Source organism: Copidosoma floridanum, unplaced genomic scaffold (genome assembly GCF_036245765.1).
Source record: "Copidosoma floridanum isolate Cflo_tuat_1 unplaced genomic scaffold, Cflo_Japanese_pri ptg000030l, whole genome shotgun sequence".
Classification (NCBI taxonomy): Eukaryota; Metazoa; Arthropoda; class Insecta; order Hymenoptera; family Encyrtidae; genus Copidosoma; species Copidosoma floridanum.
In genome coordinates this window covers 38,272,838-38,298,526 of record NW_028321907.1, presented here as the reverse complement: position 1 = coordinate 38,298,526, position 25,689 = coordinate 38,272,838, and the positions used below count along the sequence as shown (strand labels likewise).

At 35.6% G+C, this 25,689-nt stretch overlaps 2 protein-coding genes across 2 annotated transcripts; one reads left to right on the top strand and one right to left on the bottom strand.

Moving 5' to 3' along the window:
• Window positions 1–4,975: 4,975 nt before the first annotated feature.
• LOC149373620 (uncharacterized) lies at window positions 4,976–6,886 on the bottom strand. Its single transcript, XM_089596939.1, has one exon. It carries the CDS (start codon window positions 6,884–6,886, stop codon window positions 4,976–4,978), a length of 1,911 nt encoding a protein of 636 aa, XP_089453065.1.
• Window positions 6,887–10,007: 3,121 nt separating this feature from the next.
• LOC149373619 (uncharacterized) lies at window positions 10,008–10,340 on the top strand. The gene has a single exon (XM_089596938.1). The coding sequence runs from the start codon at window positions 10,008–10,010 to the stop codon at window positions 10,338–10,340; it is 333 nt and encodes a 110-aa protein (XP_089453064.1).
• The last annotated feature ends 15,349 nt before the right edge of the window (window positions 10,341–25,689 follow it).

Below are 25,689 nucleotides of genomic sequence, written 5' to 3'. Positions count from 1 at the left end.
AAATTTAACCACAAGTTGATGATGTGAAAACAATCATTTATAAAAATAAATTAGTATTATGTTTGGTTATCAAAAAAAAGAGAAAGAGACGATATATTACTTGAAGATTTTCACTCATGCTTAGCAGGCTTAGCTAAAGCAATAGAAAGTAAAAATATAGAAACATTGAGAATATCTAAAAAGGGTGAAATAACTGACAATTTTCCCAGAGAAATTTCGCCCAACGCAATTTATGAAAAACTTAGTCATGCAAAACCTTAAAATAACTGCATGTTTCGGTAAATGTGCTTATCTATCGAACGAAATGAGACAACAGAGGTGGGCATAGAGGCATAAATAAAACTTATAGAAGAATACGGGAATTGTATTATTGCGAAGGCATGAGAAAAGATATTGAAAATTTTATACGAAAATGCAAAATTTGCCAAGAACAAAAACTGACACGAATAAAATCAAAAGAAACTATGATTATAACTGATACTTCAGCTTTAGTTTTCTTAAAAATAGCCATCGGTACTATAGGACCCTTAGCAACAACAACATCAGGAAATAAACATATATTACTAGACTATGTCTATTTTTAAATACAGTGTAGCAGTAGCTATACCTGACATCCGAGCTGTTACAGTTGCAGACGCTTTGGCAAGACACTTTATAGCGTTGCATCAAGTGCCTTAAATAGTACTCAGCAAAAATGAGAAGAGTTTTCGAAACAATATACTAACAAACTGAGCCGAAATTTGCAGTTTCAATCTTGAGACCACTACACATTACCATTCCAAATCCAACGGTTCAGTAGAACGTAACCATGCCGTGCTTGCAAGCTTTTTAAGAACAAAAGCTACAACTAAACTGGAATGGGATAAAATATTACCTTTTGCTGTACATAAATACCATACATCACTGCATACAGCTACTGGATTCACACCATATGAATTAGTATACGGCAGAAAAGCACGCCTACCAAATCCATATCCAACTAATTATCAAATACAGTCTTACGATAATTATCTTATTGATTTGATTGGTTGTTGAAGAGACATGCATAAAAAAGCTCATGATGAGCTCATAAAATGAAAACATAAAAGTAAACAAAATCATGATAAACATGCAAGACCTCAGAATTTAGAAATGGGTATAACATTTATGGAATAAAAGAACCTCGGAAAGGAAAATTAGATAAATACTACAATGGAATTTTTTAAATCATTCATATAAAAAAAAATAATAATAACATAGAGATATATATAATATAATAGGAGATATGTAATAATAACGTGAAGCAGAGAATAGAAAAATAACTATCATATACAGATAAAGTAAAGCGATGTTACGAATAAGACTTTCCCAATGAGACTTACCCCTGTTTAAGTACGCAAAAAAAAAGAAAAAAAAAAAGAGTACGAAATATCGAAACCCCTGACAGAAGTAGAAATTTTGCGTTCCACACACATGTACATTTACCTAATGTGCAGTAAAAAGCAGCCGCTGTAAGCGTGTATTCGGTAATTTAGCGCAGTAAAACAAAGGATGTATGACGACACATACTATTTCACGGTTGCATGTAATTGTCTGCGTGTGTACACGTCTGATAGCGCATAAAATATTGTACTTCATAATTTTTACCGTATATTTTATTATAAGTCATAAAAAAATTGAGTAGTTAAAAAAAACATTATAATAATAAAATCATTTATTTTAATATACATATATATTTATAAATATTATTTATTTACTTTTCTTGTTTTTTTTTCTTTCGGTTTCTTGGTCGGATCGAATTCCCACACCAAATATTCACCGATATAAAACTTGAAGGTGGAATATTTTACAGAAATTCCCACCCCTGGGAAAGTGTCAATTACCACCTCAGCAAGAGTAAACAAGAATTTGAGATTGTACACATCCTCTTCAGAACCTTCCTCAACCTTAGCGAATTCTAGTACAAGGCGACGCTCATATACACGCTTGCTCACCTTTCGCAGCCATCCTGCCCGTTGAACCTAGAAAGAAAAGAAAAAAAAAAATTTTCAATCGCTGCAGACCATACACATCATACTTTGATTCCAATATGCACACGTTTCCCGGATTAATTGTATGCTCTAATCCTTCCATAACCATATCTTGACTTCGCTGCAGGTTTTGACGATGATAGAACCTTGGCACACAAAAATGTTTTACTACCTAAAAAAAAATACTTACAATACAACAAATATAAATATATATTAACTACTAAACTCTTATTTAATAAAAATAACCTTATCTTTAACTACTAACCCCTAAAAGGCATTCTGGACGACCTTGGAAAAAAACAATAATAATAACGATAATGATGATGAACAATAAATAATGATAATAATAATGACAGTGATAATGATAATAATAATGATAGTAATTGATGCCTCGATGCCTTGTTAATGCTAGGGCATAGTAGCCTTTGTGCGCAGTGGAAGCTGAAAAATTGTAAGAGCTGCGACGAGGTCACCAGCTCACGTTGATCTCGTTACCGAGCGTAAATGGAGTAACTCGTGCAGCAATTATATTGAGCCGCAAATCATGAATTTTCACAGGGCTAGTTTCCAGAGCCCGTCGACCTTGGTTAATTGAACAACAATGGAACAATTGAATCTGTATTGAACAATAAAGATTTATTTAAAGAGTCAACCAAAACTAAATATTTACAAGAGTAGTTCAAGGTTATCACTTGCGAAGAAATGCGCGGAGCGATGACAATGTATAACTCGTGATAATTAAATTGAATTTGATTCGTGAAGAAAATTATAACGACGGCTTACCAAATGAGGCGTCGTGCGAAAGAGCGAGAAGTGTTGACGAAAGGTGTTGAGGAATAGCCCCCTTTGCAGCTAAGACGTAACAATGTAGTTTGACGGAAGAAGCCCAAGCCGGCGTCTCGATGGTGGTCGAGACGAAGAAAACCAAACCGTTGACTCCGAGGAGAAAGCCGTTGTGCTCAGCGCAGGTACAGTGACCGCTTGCTTCGACTCTTCGCTCGGAAGTGAAAAGCGCTCGGCGTCTTGAATGCGCCCGAGCACCAGAAAGTAGAAAGAGAAGAGGGAGTGCCACACTCACTACTGAGTTTGTAGATATTGAAAATGACTTTATAGTAGTGGGCTCCCTCTGCTCCCTCTAACCCGTTTATTAGTGTGTTCGTTATCCGTCTCTCTCGCACGACAAGTTCGCCTCCGATACGCGTCACTTGCAAGTGACCATAACCGCCGCCCTTGACGCAATATAGTGTCAAAGTAAAGCAAAAAAATGAACTGATAATAAAAAGACGAAATTAAAAATAAATGAAATCCTATTTTCGAAATAAAGTTGGCCCTTAGCTGATTGTTGCATTTGAATCAGCGATACATGTAAAGCTTAAAACGAAAAAAAAAAAAAATTAATAATCAAAATAAACAGTTTAATCGGAACTCATGAACTTAATGTGATTTTATCAAAAAGAAAAAAAATACAAAATGCTAACTCGCGGAGGCTTACCCGGTATAAACTTTAGCAAGAAAATTGACAATGGATTAGCATTTAAAGTCTTAAAGGCACTGACATAATTAAATTGACACGCAATTTTCATAGTCTAAGTTTTGATTAATTGAACATATATGATGAGCGAAGCAAGTCTGAAGTTCGTCGTCAGTTGGCAGTTTAACTAGCTTATTAATGGGACGTTTGAACGTTGATTTTGCAGTCTTGACTGTAACTACTCTCATTAGTCCATCGTTTCCAGGGTGAGTTTCAAAAATGACTCCCAAAGGCCATCGTCCTGGAGGCGCCAGCTCGTCCTTCAGCAGAACCACGTCACCACACTGAAGGTTTGGTTGTTGTTTAAGCTACTTGTTGGAATGTTGGAGCTGGTGCAGGATTTCCTTTCTCCAGCGAGACCAGAAGGAATGTTACATAAGGTTGAGTTGCCTCTAGCGGCTTACGTAAGAGACTTGTTCATCATTTTCATTGTAGGGTTCTGGAAAAAGTAAAATTGGTGACCTAGTTTTTTTATGGGCGCTACTTTGGTCTTGGCCATAAGTAGCGTGGATTTTCCTCCTGGAGCGAAAGCGAAGATGGCGGCATCATAGGCGCGTTCAGAGGCATCTGGGAAGCCGTGTAGGTGCCACACCTGGTGTTAAAAGATGTTGGACCAGCGTGGTATAGACAACGCTGTCAAGTTGTGTAGTTGTTCTCGGAAAGCCATCCATCTTCGTGAGAGCGTATCGTCAAGCACCGAGTCCCATTCGAGTTGGTGCAACCAAAGCTCTTGCAGCATGGCTTTGGCTTGGATGATGATTGGAGCTATCCAACCTAGAGGGTCAAATAAGCGAGCTATTTCAGATAAAATTGCTCTTTTCGTAATCACCAAGGGTAAGGGTCTATCTTCAATAGAAAATGAAAAGGAATCTGTTTCATGATTTCATTTGACTCCCAGCGTGGAGACGACGTCATTAAGCTTGACACTGATGAGAGGTTTTGAGTGAGGTTGATTTCCAGGGATGATGACAGGTTCGTTGGATGCCCATTTATCCAACTTCATACCAGCAGTGAGGAGAAGAAAGATAAGCTGGTCTCTCTTTTGTATGGCACCATCCACAGTGTCATCTCCAGCGAAGCAGTCATCAACATAAAAACATCGTTGCAGGATTAAGGCTGCATTGGGATGCGTGCTCTGTCCGTCCAGTGACAGCTGCTTCATGACACGCAGAGCCAAATAAGAAGCCGAGGCCATGCCGTAGGTCACTGTAGTAGCTCGATACTCCTGAATGGGTTGTGATGAGTCGGCACGCCACAGGATACGCTGCCAATCTCAATCATCGGGATGCACTAGGATTTGACGAAACATTTGGGTTACATCGCAGGTGAAGACATATCTGAAAAATCTCCAATTAGTGATCACAATCGAAATATCAGACTGTAACTCCGGTCCTGTCAGAAGCCAGTCATTTAAAGAACTCCCTAAAGCGTCTTTCTAAGAGGCGTTGAGGACTACTCTGATCTTCTTGTTCCCTGGACGATAAACAGAGTGGTGTGGCAAGTAGTAGCTGTCGTGCGACCACTCGGCTCTCGGTACGATTTCCATATGCTTGAGCCTTGAATACTCTGGCATGAACTCGTTGTAAGCTTGGGCAAGGGCTTCGTCTTGTTGCAAGCGGCGCTCAGAACGTAGCAAACAAGATCGTGCAATAATTTTTGTGTTCGAGAACGTTGGTTTCGAAGTTAAAGGCAACCTAACAACAAATCGACCTGTGGAGTCTCGAGCATGAGTATTGAGGAAGAACTCTTCACAACGTTTTTCATCTGGAGTTAACATCTCTTGATTAGGGATGTCCTCGATCTTCCAGAAGTGCTGAAGAGTCTCCGATAACGAAGATTGAGTGTATGTGTGAAACAACTGAATCTGCGAATTAGATTTCCGTGGCTTAGCTAAAACTTTGCCTGTTAGTAGCCAACCAAAAATTGACTGTTGAGCTATTGGAGCTTCAACAGAACCTTTCTTGATACCTGCTTTTAGAATAAGAGGGTAAATGTCCGCTCCCAGAACACAGTCAACTTTGTCAGGTTTATGAAACTGAGGGTCAGCAAGTTCAAGGTCCTTAAGATGAGACCAGCTGCCCAGTGGAACCTGCTTCTTGGGTAGTAGACGAGTGAGGTCGTCCAGTACTAATGCCGATAAGTTGGCACGAAATTGTTTTTCTCTAGCTGATGTTAATACTAATTGAACGGAACCTTGAGATTTAGAAGTTTCAGCTCCCCCCATGCCGATGACTAAACGAAGCGACCTTTTAATCTTAAGCGCAAGTTGCTGAACGGTACGGGTGGAAACAAAAGAGCTTTCCGATGCAGGATCAACTGAAGCACGCACTGTAATAGTATTACCGTGTGCGTCTGACAAACGAATCCGTGCCGTGGCCAAGAAAACAACAGGATCAACTTGATTGATGATAGGTGGGGATGTGTTGGCAGTAGCGGCAAAGAACGGATCGTCTGACTGAGCGTTTAGATGCTCTGAGTTCGATTCAATTGGGTTTTTGAATGCTTTAGTAGGTTGCTTGTTGCTAACTGTCTTCTTATCTGACGATTTGGTGTTTACGTTATCAGAATGTAACAGAGTGTGATGAAGACCATCACAAGTTTTGCAACGTTTTGAAGATGGACACTTATCTGCAAAGTGAGAAGGTAGCAAACAGTTTAGGCACAGCTTTTGAGCTATGCAGTGTTTCCATTTTTGTTGATTGGGCAATTCTCTAAACTTCGTGCAAATAAAAATGTTGTGTGGCTCGTTGCAGTAAATGCAAGTCTGTTTGGGATTGCTAGAGGGAGAATCTCTAGCTTGAGTAGCATGAGCCGAAACGCGCTTGTTCGTATTTGGATTTGAACGAGAATTGTGATTTGATCGGGAATCTGATTTTTCGGAAGCAGCCCTTGACTGCTCTAAGGATTGAATTCTACGCTCTAGAAACGTTATGAGATCCTTATGTAACGAGAATCCTTGAATAGCTTCCTGTGAGATCTCCCAGTTCTCACGCGAGCTCGCATCCAACTTCCGCACGATACAGTGAATGAACCATGAACTCCACTGGTCCACTAGACAACTCAAATCGTGAAGAGCGCGAACGGCCTCCTCTGATTTATCTACAAGATCGTTTAAATCATGAACATTGCGAGCTCGAACTACTGGAAGTTGGATGAGTTTTTCCAAATTATTAAATAAACGCAGACGTGTATTATCATAACGGCGTATAAGCTTGTCCCAGGCAACCCTAAAATTAGAAACATTAATTTCAGAGCCACGAAGACCTTGGGAAGCTGTTCCTTGTACCGAATTTAACAAATGTTGAAGTTTGTCTACCTCAGATACATTTGCTTTATCTTTGATCATTGACGAGAAGATCTGTTTAAAGGACTCCCACTCCTATTTGCACCAGAAAACACCGGAAGCTTCAACATTGGTAGCAAAGCTGCGGTGGCAATTGTGGGATTGGGAGACGGAGTGAGATTGGTCCCTTCCTTTGTAGAAAGATGATCAATGTGTTCGGAAATACGAGCTTTAGCATGAATATACAGATCTTCTACTTGCAAATACACTTCGTCCTTAAAATAGAACTTATTTGGGTTTTCCTCTTGGAAGAGAACAAGAAATTCATGACGCTCTACAAATTTTCCCCAATAATTTTCTAAAAGCTCTAAGCGAGATTTTAAATGTTGTAGAGTTTGACGTTCAGGACCAACCTTATCTGTACTATTGGCATAAAAGTTTTGAATATGCGGAAAAGCTTTAACTTGAGTACTATAAACTTTTTCAAAGTTAGCCATTTTACAACTCGAAGGAAAAACTAATCGAAACAATGGAATACGACTAAATAATATGGCGCGTGAGTGAGAGCGAGCAAATAGATATTACTCTTGTACCTGTCATTACTGCGCACTGTCTTCACTCCTCCCCTCTGTCGCTCGACGCGTATGCTGCCGATGACGTAGGCCCCCGCTGTTCGAGAGAGACAGGAAGGTGATAAAAAGAGAAAATGGCCGCACCATCAGCGCAGGAACGGCGTCGTCGAACGATGACGCAACGATGCCAAGATGGCTGACGGAGAGCCTCGGAGTTTTGCACCACGTGGAAATTACGAGCTCTGCTACCAAATTATGATGCCTCGATGCCTTGTTGATGCTAGGGCATGGTAGCCTTTGTGCGCAGTGGAAGCTGAAAAATTGTAAGGGCTGCGACGAGGTCACCAGCTCACGTTGATCTCGTTACCGAGCGTAAATGGAGTAACTCGTGCAGCAATTATATTCAGCCGTAAATCATAAATTTTCACAGGGCTAGTTTCCAGAGCCCGTCGACCTTGGTTAATTAAACAACAATGGAACAATTGAATTTGTATTGAACAATAAAGATTTATTTAAAGAGTTAACCAAAACTAAATATTTACAAGAGTAGTTCAAGGTTATCACTTACGAAGAAATGCGCGGAGCGATGACAATGTATAACTCGTGATAATTCAATTGAATTTGATTCGTGAAGAAAATTATAACGACGGCTTACCAAATGAGGCGTCGTGCGAAAGAGCGAGAAGTGTTGACGAAAGGTGTTGAGGAATAGCCCCCTTTGCAGCTAAGACGTAACAATGTAGTTTGACGGAAAAAGCCCAAGCCGGCGTCTCGATGGCGTCTCTGATCCCTCTAACCCGTTTATTAGTGTGTTCGTTATCCGTCTCTCTCGCACGACAAGTTCGCCTCCGATACGCGTCACTTGCAAGTGACCAGTAGTAATGATAATGACAATAATTATCATAATGATAGTAATTAAAATAATCATAATGATTATAATAATGATAATGATTATGAAATTGACAGTGATAATGACAATGATAATAATAAAAGTAATAATAATGACAATAATAATGTAGGTATATGATTCTAGTGCTTCTCGGTACACAAGAAATTAAGTACGACTAATAGATGTATGAGAGAATGTTGATACATTTTAATCATTGTATCAAGAGGTGCATATGTATACACGGTGGCAGTTTCTATACAAGCACTCTATATTCTATATACATCCTTTTTTTCAATCCAATGTACTGAAGATTCATAATACTAAACCTTCTAATTTGTTTTTCAAGAAATCTTCTTTCAGAAATAAATAAGAATGAGAAAACTATTCTCCCTGGGTGCGGATCGAACACACAACCTCCTGTTTTCTGTACAGTAGCTCTAGCATTTGAGCTACCAAGGAGCTGTACATTTATTCGCACCGTCAGTTGAAATAAGTTTTTCATTTATAATTTTAAGAGTTCTCTTTCACCTAAGCTCGATATAGTATGTATATGATTCTAGTGCTTTTCGGTAAACTAGAAATTTAATACGACCAATAGATATAGAAGCGAATGTTGATACATCTTAATCATTGTATCAAGAAGTGCATTTCTATACATGGTGGCACTTTTTATACAAACACTCTATATCCGTCATACACGCCCTTTTCTCAATATCCAATATACTTTAAATTTATAATACTCAACCACATAATTTCTTTTTTTTAAAATAAATAAGAATCAGAAAAATATCCTTCCCAGGTGCGTATCGAGCACACAACCTCCTGTTTACTAAACAGTTGCTTTACCATTTAAGCTACCGAGGAGCTGTACATTTATTCGCACCGTAAGTTTAGATAAGTCTCTCATTCTTAATTTCAAGAGCTGTATTTAACCTAAGTTCGATATAGTAGGTATATGATTCTGACGCTTGTCGTTAAACTGTAAATTTAATGCGACCATTAGGTATACAATTATTGTTATTATTATAATTGTAATTATTATTATTCTTATTATTATTATGATTATTATTATTATTATTATTATGAATATTATTATTGAATAGGTATTATTTTGATAATAATGATGATAATGATAATACAAATAACAATTATAATGATAACAATGATAATTATAATGATATAAACTATAATATGAATAATAGTAATAATAATAATAATAATAATAATAATAATAATAATGATTATAGTAATTAAAATGATGATAATGATAATGATAAAAAAAATAATTATTATGGTTATAATAATGACAATGATAATGACAATGATAATGATAATTATGATGAAAATAATAATGATGATAACAATAATAATAGTAGTGATAATAATTATGATAATCATAATGATAATTAATACGATTATAATAATGATAATAATTGTTGACGTACTATAGACGAGAAAAGAGATAGATACCATCATCCCCCTCAAGGTACAAAAAAAAGAAGTAATGACGAAGGATGCCGTAAAATACCTAGGAGTGACGCTGGATAGAAAGCTTACTTTTTGGAGCCACCTTAGGCAAGCAGCAGATAAGGTGGCGGTAAAAGTAGCAGCATTAGGCTGAACCATGCCGAACGTTAAAGGACCAAAGCCTGCAAAACGCAGGCTCCTTATGTCTACGGCCTAGTCTATTGTTCTGTACGGGGCTGAGATATAGGGAGATGAGATGATCATCGAAAAGAAGAGAGTGAAAATTGGTCAAGTTCAAAGAATAGGAGCCTTGAAGACAGCCTGCGCCTATCGCACAGTCTCAGAGTCTGCGGTAATGGTGATAGCAGGTGTAATCCCCATCGACTTCCTTGCGAGGGAAAGACGATTGAAGCACCTTACGAAGCAGGACCTAGAAAGAATGGAGGCCAAGAAAAACGCCTGGGAAATCACCTGCGAATGCTGGCAACATAGATGGCAAGAGGAATCTAGAGGTAGATGGACGGCACGCCCGATAAGAGATGACAAGAAATGGACTAAGCGAAAACACGGGGAACCGTCCTACCGATGAGCGGCTGTACCTCGGTGGCCCAGGTCTCTGCCTCTCGGGATCTGCGGTGGGTGCGCTCCTTGCGCCTTTGCTGGGGGTGGCCGGGTTTTGGCTCACGCTGGGAAGCATCTACCTATTACTTTGCTCTATCCCTCCAAGTAAACAGAAAAGAGCAGTTCGGATGCATGGCGGAAACTAGAAAATATCCTAGAGGACGCAAAAGTTACAAGACAAGTTGGTAACGAAACACCAAAAGAAGCCCGAACCAGAGGGTAAGACTTCGTGGCCCAGGCTTGAAGTGTAAATGCGAGAGCAGATTGTGAGCTGTCCCAGGAGAGAGGTCTTGCCAGTATAGTGGGTATGGTCATAACGAGTCCCACACAGAGGATGGTTCGGACACCCTTTTATCGTGCATAAAGGCAGTATGGACGACATCGGAAAAAAAATGATAATAATAATGATAATGAAAATGATAATTAATCATAATGATAATAATACTAATAATGATAATTATAATGATAATAATAATGACAATGATAATGCCAATGATAATGGTAATTATAGTGAAAATAATGATGATCATGATGTTAGTTAAAATTATTATAATAATGTTAATAATAATGACGATGATAATGATAATGACAATGATAATGATAATGATAATTCTGTTAAAAATGGTAATAATGATAGTTATAGTAATACTAATGATAATAATAATAATGATAATAATGATACAAATAATAATTATAATAATAATAATAATAATAAATATAATAATAATAATAATAATAATGAACGTTATCATAATTATAATGATTACAATTACAAAAATAATGACAATAATAATAGTAATAATAATGATAATAATAATAATTATATTGACGATTTAGTAAACAGGTTTAGGTAAAGGACATAGCTCCTGTTTTTGCAGGTTACATTGTAATCAAATCTAGTAGGGTGGGAGCGTCTCGTAAGTTTGAGAAGGCAGACGAATCCTCGATGACCACGCTAGTATTTACTTCAGATTTACATATGTAAATTTACTTCAGATAGTGGAAAATTAGAGTTTCAGTCTCTTTCAAATCCTATACAATCCGACAAATATTGGCTAAAAAGTCGTTAGAACAACATTAACTAGACTATTTCTCATAATGCTTAAATTGATGTTCAAAATTGTTTCTTTTGGTTTAGCCTTTACGAAATGTGGTTTTATCGTTAAGTGAGCTGCGAGTAAATTTTTTTTTAGTACTTTTGGTGTCGAAGAGTATGTTTCTAAAATAAAGTTATGCTGCCAACAATTTACCAATCTCCGTAATTTTTTTGGAGCTTACAGTTTATTAAACACATAATATTGCAAAAGTAGTCCAAAATTATAATGTTTCCCGGAAAAAAGTGAAAACTACTTTTAAAGTTATTGTGATTTAAAAAAAATCATTTTCAATTCAAATTTTTCACTGTATCCGTTAAAAATCTAGAAAAATGTGAGGAAAAAAATTTATCGTACAACATTTATTTATCGTTTAAAATTTAAAATTTATCGTTCAATGAATGATGTTTACATGTTGTAGGGGGCTAAAACTACTCTTTTATAGGCTTAAATGAGCGAAATTTTATGAAAACTAAAAGAAAATTTTATTTTTCAACTCAGCAGACTAAACGTTCATTTGGTCAATTTTTTTCTAGGCTCTGTGGGTAATAATATTGTAATGGGGCGAAAACAACCCTTAAAGCAGATAAACTTAGAAAGTAATAAGTTTGAATTTAAATTTTTGTGTACAAAATGAGTATTTAAAAATTCTAGAGAAATAATAGAGAAAATGTTCAGTATCGTATACTACATAGAAATTGGTAATATTAATGTATTGTCGAAGGGTTAAAACTACCCTCGACTGAGCTGAAAGAGACAAACCATATGAAATTAAGTAGAAAAAATAACGTAATTTCTCTTGAAACTTCAATATTAATTACTAAGTATCACCATGATTTAACTTAACAATAAATATAACTTGGTCCATTTAAGGAATTTTGTGTATTATCTATGATTTTTACTTCAACGATTTGTGTATTTCAGGTCTATATTCTTGAAGACACTTAGTATATAATTTGGAGTTTCTACTGTACTGACCACTTCCTTTTAATGCCGTTTTATTTACCATTGATTGTATGTATATTTTAATGAAAAATAATAAGTAGGTTTACAAAAGTAATAATTTGAGGAATAAATCTATGTCACGGGTAATGCCGTTGGTTTCTTATTGAGAGAGAAACGTTGCTTCTTGTAATGGTTAATAAGAGTACTTTATAAACATGATCACAACATGCTACTTTTCTTTTTCGAGGTAGAATTTAATTTTAATAAACTTAGGCTTGATTTGTTTCTCAAAAGACAAGCAGTATATTTTCACTAATTTTTTTGCATAAACATAGCTGTAAAATTAATAAGAAATAAGGCCTGATATAAGTAAAGATGTTTGTATAACAATAACTCCCTGATTTACAGAAGTATTTGATTGATTATTGACACTGAAGATTACTGTAATAGTTAAGAAATATAATTTTTTTCTACCCTTATGCAACTGATTGCAATGAAGCATAACATATTCCTCAAAGATAAAAGTTTGTGTAAACTCATAATTTTGTGATACTGAAATTACACAATAATAATTTCTATAAATTTATTTAAGTGAGGTAGTTGGTATTGTATATAATAAAGGTGATGTACCACATGCCAGTATTAAATAATTATTTACCTATTTTTTATAATACATAATGATCATATTCCTTATAATACAATACTAGTTAAAAAAAAAGGTTTATCTCATAATCTTGAAAAAGTGTTCAGTGTGCATAATGTAAAATAAAACTTTGTTTAAAAAGTTAGGCATTACTTCACCTTCAGTTCAAAAAGACCTTTATAATAAGCAGATAAACACGTCTTCTTATGTTTTTTGGCAAAATATTAAATTAAAAAATCAAGTTTGCTCTCTATTGGCCCTACATTACTTACAAATATGTAGTTCTCTATATTAAGTGTATGCATTAAGCAACGTAACTTTTTTAACAACATATTTCTTCAAAGCATAAAACGACTCGACTTTTATTTTATTTTACAGGTCTCCATTATAGAAAATTAACTGTATCACTAATTAAAGAAAATGATGTTTCAGATTATGCAATCTGAAATACTCTTTCATGATCATGAGATTCAAATTTCCTCTTTGAATTCATGAGTTACTTTCCTCTGCTAAAGCAATAGTACATATGACCTACTTAGGTGATAAGAGTGATAAAAAAGAAATTGAGTTTACTATCAGACACCTTTATTTAGGTCAATTGTAGAAAATATTTTTGCTGAAATCTTTGCAATATCATTTATAATGTATAGGAAATAATTACTTATAACACGAGGAGTAGCATTGGCTCAGTGGTAAGCGTGCTTGTTACTGATACGATACCGTTCTAGGGGTCGTGGATTCGATTCCCGCTGAAGTGCAGATTTTTACAGACCCAGGCTGTTTCGGGGCGAATTTTTTGATGGAATTTTTTTTCACAGTGGTTCCAGGGTTTCTTCCTTGCCTCACGTGTCTTCAAGCCTGGGTGAATGCGAAACAGTATTAAGGCTATAGGTGGACCCGATGCATCATATTTCGTAATATAATAATAATATAAGCAAGTATAGGTCCTCAATATTTTAATTTTTTTTGCAAGTCGCTCAAGGATAAGATTATCTAGTGGGTGCGCATGCTTTAGTTGTAAATACACTGTTTTTAATATAGACTTATAACAAAGTTTTTAGGTAAGCAAGCATATACAGTGACTTAACTTAATGTTTTTAGAGTTAAATTATATCATTCATTTTTTTAAATCTAGCAATGATTATAAATAAATCAGTTTTTTTGATGTGTCAGATAATAAACAAATTATTTAAGTACTAGGCCACCAAACATCGCTTTTACAGAATAAAAGACTGTTTAAGCCATCTGAATGAAAATGAAAAAATTATATATTAAGCAAGCAAGCATCAATTATAAGTAAACTTATTCTTTTCAAGAGCTTAACAATACACGTATTTTTTGAGCAACTAGCGTAGGTTATTAGTAACGCAACGTTTTTTAAATGTTTAACTATACTATAGTATCATCTATTCTGAGACGAGCTAGCATTTGTCATAGATAAAGCAACCGATTTGAGCGTTGAGTAAGAAAATCTTTCATACGACTAGCAAGAATGATTAGTTATTATTAAATAAAAGTTTTTAGACAAGATACCAGCAATTTTGAATAATTAAACTGTTTTTGAATCTAAAAAAATAATAGTTTTCAGGGCATCAAGCATTAACGATGAATGAACTGTTATTTAATATCAAATAATAACGTTAAGTAATGAGCTAGCAAACATCAATTGTAGATTAATTACCGTTGTAGTGACATGGATTATAATTAAATAATTTGTTGGGCGAGCGAGCAACTGTTACGATGATTAGAATTTTAATTACTCGCATTTAATACTTACCCATCGATAAATTAGAGTGAATTCTAATATTCCTACATACGATAATTAAAATTATTACTAAATGTTGAATAATAACTTAAAATTTTGAGTGTGCAATATACAAATATAAATAATTCAACGGCTCATGAATGTTGAATGATAGGAAAATTAGTAAATGGATAAACAAGTGTCATTAAATAATAAACCAACTGTTTTTGAAAAATTAAATAACACTAAAATTATTTATGAGGCGAGCATGGATGGGTTTTAAATAAACAAATGTCTTAAGTATAAGTAAGTAAAATAATGAGTTTTAGTTAACTAATTTCGATTTTCAGGTAATAGTAACATTCATTTTTAGGCAAGCAAGCATAAGTTATTAATAACCCTACTTTTTCTAGAAGTTAAATTATAATGGAATCGGGCGAGCAATGAGAAAAATTAATTATGATTCAACTCGTTGACTATAATCAATTAGGGAAGAGTGGACCAGTAGTGGCACTCTAACTTTGAATAAAGACATTAACTAAATTATTCAGGTTTTCAGAAATAAAAAAGTTAGCTAACGCAGGGACACAATCCAAAGTAAAAAGTTTATATTTAAATTATGTTATTTTATTACTCAATTCATCAAGAAGTCTCTCATAAATCCTCTACCTGCCCTACCAGTAAATGGAGAATGGCACCCTATCGAGTGCGTATGGCACAGGCATCGTAGACAGTTTTCAAGCATGTTTGTTTGGTATTTATATGCAGAATAAAATAAATAAAACTTGCACGTAAAGTTACAATAAAAAACTTTTATTTTCTTTTATTAGGCATTTAATTTTATATTCAGGATTTTACATAGATTTTTACTCTAAAATTACTATAATACAATAATCTTAGTAAGATAATTTTGTTACTCTTAGAATAATAAGTATTGTTTACTTAGTGACGAATCTGAATAACCCCCCACCAATAACTTTGAAGACTTAGCCATCACCTGTACTAAATTAAGCGGGTATTCGTTAGGATCACCAAATAGTACGCGCATTTTGTTCGCTTTTACGTGCTTGTACGTTTACGTTGTTGGGCATGAACACTACAAGAGCTCACTCCCTTTGATAGCTTTTTAAACTTTTCTTTTTTGATATTTTGTATTTTTTAACCATTAAATTCACCTTGTGAGACTGACTTGTAATAAATAGGCTTTGCCCTTCTTTCTTCCTGTTTAAGAATTTTTTGGATCATTGGTTTGGATCATCTTTACCAATGGTGGTATTCGGTGAAAGTTGATTTTTCTGTCTCACAACTCTGTGCGTATCCACAGTTTTCTTACCATCGTTGTACAAAAAAAATTTTGGAGCTTCATAACAAGTAGAGTGTCCAAAAAGAATGTTGTGAGAAGATTAATTACAATGAATTTGGTGTTAATCGATATATTTATCGATTTCCTCTGGTGATGTCTCATCATTTTATTGTAAGTAAGAACTCCATAAGAACTCTATAATTAATAAAAACTAATGTAGTAAATGTTACTACTAATGTATTTAAAGCAGAAAATATTTCTTAGCAATAAACTGATTGCTTGAGCGATGTATGAGGCAGGAATAGAGATCATTGAGTTTTTATTGAGCATCGGAGTCGGACCATCTTCACTGGCTTGTGAAAAGTTGCATGTCTGATGCTCAGTCATGTGATTTTCAATGCGAAGAGTGTTTTGCAAAGGTGTTTGTTGAACTCGGGATAGTTGTCGAAGATTTTTTCTCTCTTGCTGCTAGGATGACAGAAGTGTCTTGGGTAGAACTCATCAGATCTTGGACAACCTCTTTGAGTTGGGTGATCCTTCTCTCTGACTCTAAAATTCAAAGATAAAATTGTTTTTTACTTGTTATAATATTCATCAGGAATTAAAAAATCTTTTAATTTTTTTTCAGTCATTAATAAATGAAGGCATACCAGGAACACTTGGGGTGCTTGAACTTGAAGAAATGTCATTTTTTGAAGCAGCAAAATCTGACTCAGAGAATACGTTCCAATTTAAATGAAAGATCTCACATTTTCTAAACGCATTGATGGTGGTATCTATTTTTGCAGATTGAGTAAAAGCTTTTCCGGAGATTAAAAATAAATTTCTTAAAGTAAGTCTATTTCCTTGCCGCTGAAAAGCCGATACTTTTTCACCAGAATTGGTTTTCAGAGGACCGTTAAAGCTGTCATATAATGCCTGAATTTAATGCGTGCAATGAGGTAGAAGACATAATATTTCTATCCCATTGTCTCTTGCTCAGTTAATCACTTCCAGGTTTCTAACATGTGTCACGTAGCTATCAAGCAGAAGTAAAACTAAATTATCTGGTGTTGTGTGGAAAAATTCATTGAATTTTTGAAAGCACCTTGTAAAAATTCTCGTTTGCATGTATCCAGATTTATAGAATTCTGCCGAAGCTCCAGGTGGAGCACCATGCAGCAGTTCCGAGTTTTTCTTCACCCGAGAGAATATCAACATTGGTGGTATGAAATTCGCGGATGCAGAGATACATATTTCTGTGGTGACATTCTCGCCTCTTTCACCAGCAGTCGATCTCCCCACTTGCCTTCACCCTCTTTTTTCTATGATCCTTAGTAGGTAGGCTAGGCCGGTTCTGGATTCTCACGGTCAAACTACGTGGAGCGCATACCAGGTACGTGACTTTTTTTTTTTTTTTTTTTTTTTTTTTTCAGAAAAATGAAAGAAAGTGTGTAAACATTTATTTCTCTCTCTCAGCGTGCGCTGCATTCGTCACGAATTGACAGTGCATACTTTGTTTCGTATGCAAGTCCAGATTTTTTTTTGTTTTTCAGAAAATTATATTTTGCTTTTCATGCTGTTGGGATGATGGCTGCTCTTGTTTGACAAGCTGTGCAGCAAATAGTCCCTTAGAGCCAGTAACCAGAGTATTTAAGGACTGAGTCATCATTATAGCAAACTAGAAGTTTTCCAAACTTTTTATTTAGAAAAAATTTTGAGAAATTTTGTCCTTATTGAACTTTGACTGATGAACTCTTATATGTATGCAAGATACATTTAACTCTCATCGATTGTTCAAAATAGTTCGAAGCAAAAGTTTTTTGTTGGAATGCTTTAGATCAGACTCTGATCGCTAAACCCTTTTGTACAAAGTATATGTAAAATGCATATCGACTCTTGCGAAGCTTAAGCGCTTGCGTATACATTTATTTTATGATTTTAAATATGCAAGTCTATAACAGCTCAGTTAGTTAACCATCTCATTGGTAAAAATGGGTTAGTTTTATCTTAAAATCTTCAAAACTTGCATTTTTATTTTATTTATGATTTTTTATGTCTAATAATGTAATCTTGTAAGTCAGTAGAAATAAAAAATTTCAAATTTTTTAAAAATTCATTTTTACTGACCAGGCAGTGTTAATAATTATACTTGAATTACGCACGAAATCTCGCGCCATTATTTACAAATTTTTCTGCGCGCCGCTTATTGGGTTAATGATTTGAATCGCCCTCCATACCGAGTAACGTGACGTCTCTAGAAAAGTCTTTGACGCCAGCCATGTAACACATGTACAGACACATGCGCACATTCTTAGACGTGTGTGTGTATGTGTCTGAAAAAACACTGACACTTTTGAAATTAGACTGAAACCTAGAATAAAAGAAGCAGTGTCAGATAAAAATAATATTCAGTTCAAAAAATAGAACAGGTATCAAACAAAATTTGTTAACTTCTCTTGTCAACTTCGGAGTCATCCCGATTTTCAGCAGACAGTGCTATTACCATCAAATGGTGAGTTTTGAAACATTTTTTTTTGTCGAATTTTTACTTGATGACTAAAATCAAAACAATGTTTTATGTGCAAAGTTACGCCTACGTATACTATGAATTCTGATTACATTAGGAATTTCAATGGAAAAAAATTCAAATACGAAGAAAAATACAAAAAAAAGCTTTTAACTATGTCTATTTACTGTCAAAAAATATTTTATTTAATCATTATTAAACTAGATATTTTATTAAAAATATCTACGAACCTCTTTCACTTGCTCCTTTGTGGATATTTTATGTTGAATACAGCCAATGTATATAACGATATGAAAAAACTATATTTACATCTATCTAGAAATCAGGACTAAGGGTATGTATATGTGTAAACTGTTGTACTTACTACACTTATAAAACTAAATTTTTTTTTATTCAGTCATCAAAATACATCTTGAGTCTTTCTGGTATAGCTATTTAAAAAGGACCAGCAAAAATCGTTCTTACTTTTTTCCTGAACTGTTATGAAATTTAATTTATTTTTTCTCTAACTGTCATATATTTCACTTACTTACAACATATGTTTATTTTGCTATTAACAGAACTACCGTTAACGGGATTATTGGAGTCGATTCCAAATAATCTATCGCTGTATTCGCTAATATATCTGATACATAAGTGGTTGAAAGATTTCTAGATAATATATACAGATCTTAGACCATGAAATTTAGCGAAGCAAGCTGAACTACCAATAACAGCAGCGACATCAACAGCGACAGCAAAAAAAAGTTCAACGCCTCTTACACTACCACGTTCCACTGCAGGTAGTGCTAATTTCTTATTATCATCATCATCAGCAACAGCAGCAGTGCTACCACTAACAGAAGCAGCGATTGCAGCAATGCTATCACCAACAGCAGTAGCAGTGCTTTCAGCAGTAGCAATGATAGGTGCAGCGCCATGCAGGAGCGCTACTACAAACAACAACAGCGATAGCAGCAGTGCCACCACCAATAGCAGCAAGAGTGCTACCACCAAGATCAGTAGCAGTGCCTTCAGCAGCAGCAGCGATAGCAGCAGCTTTACGACCAATGTTAGCAGCAGCAATAGCAGCAGAGCCACCACCAACAGCAGCAGTGATTGCAGCAGTGCTATCACCAACAGTAGTAGCAGTGCCTTCAGCAGCAGCAGCGATAGCAGCAGCTTCACCACCAATTTTAGCAGCAGCAATAGCAGCAGAGCCACCACCAACAGTAGCAGTGATTGCAGCAGCGCTATCACCAACAGTAGTAGCAGTGCCTTCAGCAGTAGCAGCGATAGCAGCAGCGCTACCATCAATAAGAGCGGAAGCACTACCACTAATAGTAGCAGGAGTGCTACCACCAATAGCAGCAGCAGTGATTGCAGCAGCACTACCACCAACAGCAGTAATAGTGCCTTCAGCAGTAGCGCCAGGGCCACCATTAACAGCAGCAGCGATTGCAGCAGTGCTACCACTAACAGCAGTAGCAGTGCCTTCATCTGCAGCAGTAGAGCCACCATAAACAGCAGTAGTAACAGCAGCAGCGCCACCTCCAATAGCAGCAGCAGCTCTTTGACCAGTAGCAGCAGCAGCGATTGCAGCAGTGCTACCACCAACAGTAGTAGCAGTGCCTTTAGTAGCAGTGGCAATGATAACAGCAGCGCTACCACCAACAGTAGCAGCAATAGCAATAGCGTCATCTACAAGAGCAGCAGCAGCAACGCCACCATCAACAGCAGCAGCGATAGCAGCAGCGCAACCTTCAACATTAGCAGCAATAGCAGCAGCACCACTAGCGATAGCAGCGTCTCCACTACTACCACCTTGACCTTTTACACTGCATGATTCAACCTAACTCGGAGAATGTGAATGGAAGGTAATAGTTCTTGTGAATATACCTTTGTCATGTGAAAGCTTTTTTCGCAATGCGCCTGTCATTTGGCGCTACTTGTCACTTTAACCTATATTTTTCTGAGAATGGAATGAACTTTCTTCCACGGTGGCTGCTTCAACTATTTGGCTTTGTAAGATTTAACATAGAAAATTACTGACAAAAAGGTAGCGCCGTAGAAACGCATAGCGAATAATACGGTGGTTAATGCAACAACCACCAGCTCCTCCACTACCTCCATAAGACCAACTCTACCAGCAATGATGTATTAGTACAGAAAAACATCACTCTACCAACACCAAACCATCACAGCTCACCACAACACCTACACCAACACCCACACAATTACTAAAACCATTGCAGACAATGTTGACACCACGATTGTGAATGCTCAGTGATGTCATACATGAGAAGCAATGAAACACGTTTTAAGATGAATCAACCACATTTACAAAAAGCTACGATAGAAGAGAAAGTGAAAGAAAAAGAAGAGGAAAAAAGAAAACAAGTCTTTATTTAAGTAAGAAAGAGAAGCGAGAGGTTAAAATTCGTACTCAGCTTCAACATAAAATAATTGAAAACAGGATAAGAGTCAAGGAAAAATAGCTGCAAAAAAAAGGTGAAACTAGAAAGGAGCGTATAAAAGAAGGAAAAATCCAATAACAGTTTAACAAATCACAATGACATTTAAAAGTGTATAGATAAAAATTAATCGTTACTTTCCTATAGTATTGATGACGTTTGACTTGTTGTATGAAGTGCTGATATTGTATAATGTCAATAAGCTGTAAAATGAATGCTTATATTGTTACATGTATGACAAAAAATGCAAACAAATTTTTTTATACTCTAATCATTACATTTTTAGTGTTTAGAAACTTATTGGGGTTTAGTTGACAGCGAGTACTTGAACCAAATATTCTTGTTCCTCTCGATAAAAGGGGCTATCTTTTAATTTTACACAAAGCTCACAGTGTTTCACTATTATACTAAACTCTTTCCTTACTTACAGTGTGGTAAACGTTAAGATGTAGTCCTAATTGGCTGCGCCAAGTTTAAGCCATTTCACTGTTAATAAGTATAGTGAGTAATCTAAATCGTGTACTTTTAATACACTAAAAGTATAAAAATAAAAAAATAAAAATTCTATATGCATTGAAATGGCTTAAATAAGGTGGTCATCCACCATACTGTACCTAACCCATTATATCCTATATTAATCAATAATGTTTTTGATTCCCCTTCCTCTACAACTAATGCGATTGTATTAAATAGTCAAACCATTTCACTTTCTGATTGTTTGATCTCCCTGGTGGTTCAAAGACAAAACTAACTATGGCTACGGTACAGTACTTAAAAGGAGTAGATAAGAAAATTTGACATTTTTAAAAACATACTTTGGATACAAAAGATAATTTCATGCTAGTAAGAAGACTGATGGATATGAATAAACAGGGTTGTATGAAGCTAGCCTCAAAGACGTATTCCTTGTTCTACTCTAAATTTTAACCTTTGGAGATAGGTTATTAAAAAAAAAAGACTAAACACACACAAAAATTACATTCAGAAATATGTTTTATTTTATTATAAATTACAGTGTTTGATTGGTAAGTCAGTCAAAATTTTTTTAGTAAAAGGTCGAACTAGTAAAAATACTTTTAATTTATCTAATGTTACGTCGTAGATACCTATTGTTTCTACATCTACTTTAACATGATTTTCAACGTCGATTTTTTTTTGGCTTATTATAATTAACAAATTTGTTAACATTTTTCCAATCGTTTTCACTTTGATTTTCTGCTTTCGACAAGTAACGTAATGTATTCAACACTGTATTGAGGGTACGATTGATGATCGATGCTAATCTTCGAGAGTGTAGAGTCAAGCGTCAATGCACTCGTGTACTTGTATGAAGCCTTCAAATGTTGTCAACTGTAATACTACGCTTACCGATGTTGTCTCCATCTTTTGTTCTTTGCATGGTGGTGGTTTAGTATGTGAAAAAGAGTATAGGTCCTCGTGTTTCTCTGCTGCATTAACTTCGTGTGGTGGTACATGGTTCTCCTTGAGAGACACAGCACGATTTTCGTAAGCGTTAGTGAAACAAACTATGTTTTTAGGTGTTATGACCCGACTTGTTTGAAGTATGATCTTAACCATTTTATTTTAATGTTATTCGTTGGTCTCTTAGGATTCAGCTCGTGAGCTTTATTTGTTCTTTTTAGTCAAGAAAAATAACTATTTAAATAATATAGATGATTTAATGAATGTTTAATTTTTCATTCTTTTATTAAAACAATTCACAACAGGTATTCTCTTGGATACAGTCCAGTTAGATCACTTCGCAGATTTTGATATTAATTATATTACTGATGAAAAACTTACATCTATCACTGACTGTTCTTACTGCTGCTTTGAAATTCCCTAATGCTTCGAGCAGTAATTCCCAGTGATTACTTAACCTACACGAATGAGTTCGTGGCCTGTAAAATGTTGCATATTCTGCCTTCTCTGCTATCGCCGGAACGACTTTCGGCGGGCCTCTTTCATTATACCTTGCTCCTTAGCGTAGTCTGATATTATTGATACTCTCGAACTGCACCCGAGTTGCCTCAGCCAACACGTTATGCCCTACGTGTATAAGGTACTCGCAAGTCGCGGGAGTCAAAAGTAGACTAAAACTTTATTGGACAGGTGACAGACGTAAAAAGAGCGATTTTTCCTCTTAATGGTGAGTTTTGATAGCGTCAGAGCGAGTAAAAGAGGCTTTTGGTTGATATAAGTCAACCAATGAGCGATGTTCTTGCAGATTGCGTTGATAGCAAAACAGTAGGCTTGAATGATGATGTTACATGTTATGATTTCATATCAATACAACAGTACCAATTGCATTTTTCTGACAAGTGTGATTGAGTTTTTTTTGGGTCAGTGATGATGAAAGCTCGCATCAGCAATATAAGAACGCCAAATACAAGTTCAAGTGTAACAGTAAGTTTACAAATTTCGAAATTAGACCTTCTAGGGATTTTACAATCAATTATAAATATAATGAAAAAGTGTGTTAATTACAAATTTAAAAATCGCTGTGACTAGAAGTAAACAACCAATGCGCAAGTAAATTATTCATTTATACATACAATACGATTTATTCGTTGACACATAATACGATTGTAATACATACGTGCATTCTTACAAAGAGGATGGCTGTACCGCATATTAGGATATTATTGAACATTCACCTTACAGCTATTTTACACACGCATATAAATGACGTATAAGCTATTCTTGTCATATAAGCTTGCTTTATATTCACAATACGTCTTATCTGAATTTGGCGGACGGATAGCTTTTAGTTCTAATATAATTCGTATCAACTTGGGATGTATCAGAGGTAAGGTGCAACATGCTTATCTTAATAAAGCCCTGCAGTAGAATATAAGCGTTTCTTAAATATGCTATTATGGACTCTAAGTTGTTGACCATCTAGTCTTCAGAATACAGTATGATGTATCTTGAGCTACCACCTCCTAACTTGACACTAGGTTTGTAGAGCTTCGTTTGCTTAGTTCAGTTTTAGATACGTGATCTACGGCATACTCACCGACCAAATCAGCATTTGCTTCCTAATAGCTCGCATAATCATACGTATCTTCATTATGATTTAACATCAAAAATTTTCTTTACTTTCATCGGAAGAGATAGTAATGGCGTTTATTTCTTCTTTAAGATCACTCTCGGTATCACTACTAGATGCATCAATATTACCCCCATCGATTACATCACTATTGAGGAATATACCTAAACTTTTTTCTTTTTGTAAGATGTTGGAGCTTTAAAAAAAAATTCCGTATCTGCATCAATAAAGTCACTCATTAAGGAGCAAAGCCACAATTTTATTTGATGAGCTCTACTTAGTGCGCTAAATTTTTTATTGAATATGCTCTTTTGTGCCTCGTGATCACCACACACTAATGTTTTTGCAGAGTATGTGAAACGACGGTGCTTTGTACTCTTCGACGTTGATCACGGTACATCCTAGCTTAGATTTCGAATAAGTGTTTTAACTTTGGCCGTAAATGTAAATTTGGTACGCATTTTTAGTGAGTATGCGCAAGTGAATGTGTATTTTCATGATTGAACATTCACATTCGTACCAGCGAATTCCATGCACACTCGTCGAACGACGATCGTTTTCTCGACGTACGTATTCAGGTAGAAAGGCAAAGTTGCATGGGGGAGCCACAATCCAATGACTAATTAGTGGTTTCTTAAGAGATACCACAGCCACTTCTTGTGGCAAAAACTCTCGTGACGTGTCATAAAAACCTTGGACGTCTATAATGTAGTCTGTGAATCTATCCATTTTTATTCACTAATCTTGACCCAGAGCGTATACGTAGCGTACGTAGCGTCTGACGTTGACTACCAAACTGATTTGCACTCAGCACTGGGATTCGCTTATGTTAGCCTTATCCAACCTCTCCTTCAACTTCCAAGACATTGTTACATTCAGCATAGATAAAGCAATTCACAGTGTTAGTGAAGGTTAGGTCGAAGTCCACTTCGATGCGTACACTACCTGAGCGCACGAGATTCCAATGTGTAGTACAGTTAGCGAAAAAATCGGGTTATTGCAAGTAAATAAGTAAGCACCACTGTAAGAACTGTAAGCAGTGACTCGATATAGGCTTTGTACGGGTTGGCATTATTAGGTGCTGATGAAACTTTTTTTTTTTTTTTTTACGTGGTGAGCTTACTGTTGGTAAACTTCATTTGATTTTGGATTTTGTAAAGCAAGCGTACAGTTGTGGTATATATATGGAAGACACGCGACACAATATTTGTTATAAGCTTGCAAAGCTAATATCTATACTTTCAGAGTTCACTTTGTCAGAACTGACATATGCTATGCTTTGTCGTACTTGCTTGCTTTTAAACCCTAAATCCTCATACATATCGTAAAAGTCTTCGCTGTCAATCAAAGCATTTTTCTTTTGATGTTATGTCACCTGGTTAGTAGCTGGTACACCACTGTTTAAGTGAAAGTATTTTGTGTTGGATCCAATAGATTTTTCTTCCTCAAAATTTGTTTCTGGTAGTGCTTTTTAAATTCCATTGGATGTACGGATTCTTTTCAAGCTTGACGAAAGGAGTGCCTGAAATTTTTTGCAAAATCCGTTACTTTTTAACCTAAGACTGAGGAGATGA

Bases quoted from the DNA above. Each gene is read 5' to 3' on its own strand.
- LOC149373620 (XM_089596939.1), bottom strand. From the start codon at position 6,886: ATGATCAAAGATAAAGCAAATGTATCTGAGGTAGACAAACTTCAACAT.
- LOC149373619 (XM_089596938.1), top strand. From the start codon at position 10,008: ATGATCATCGAAAAGAAGAGAGTGAAAATTGGTCAAGTTCAAAGAATA.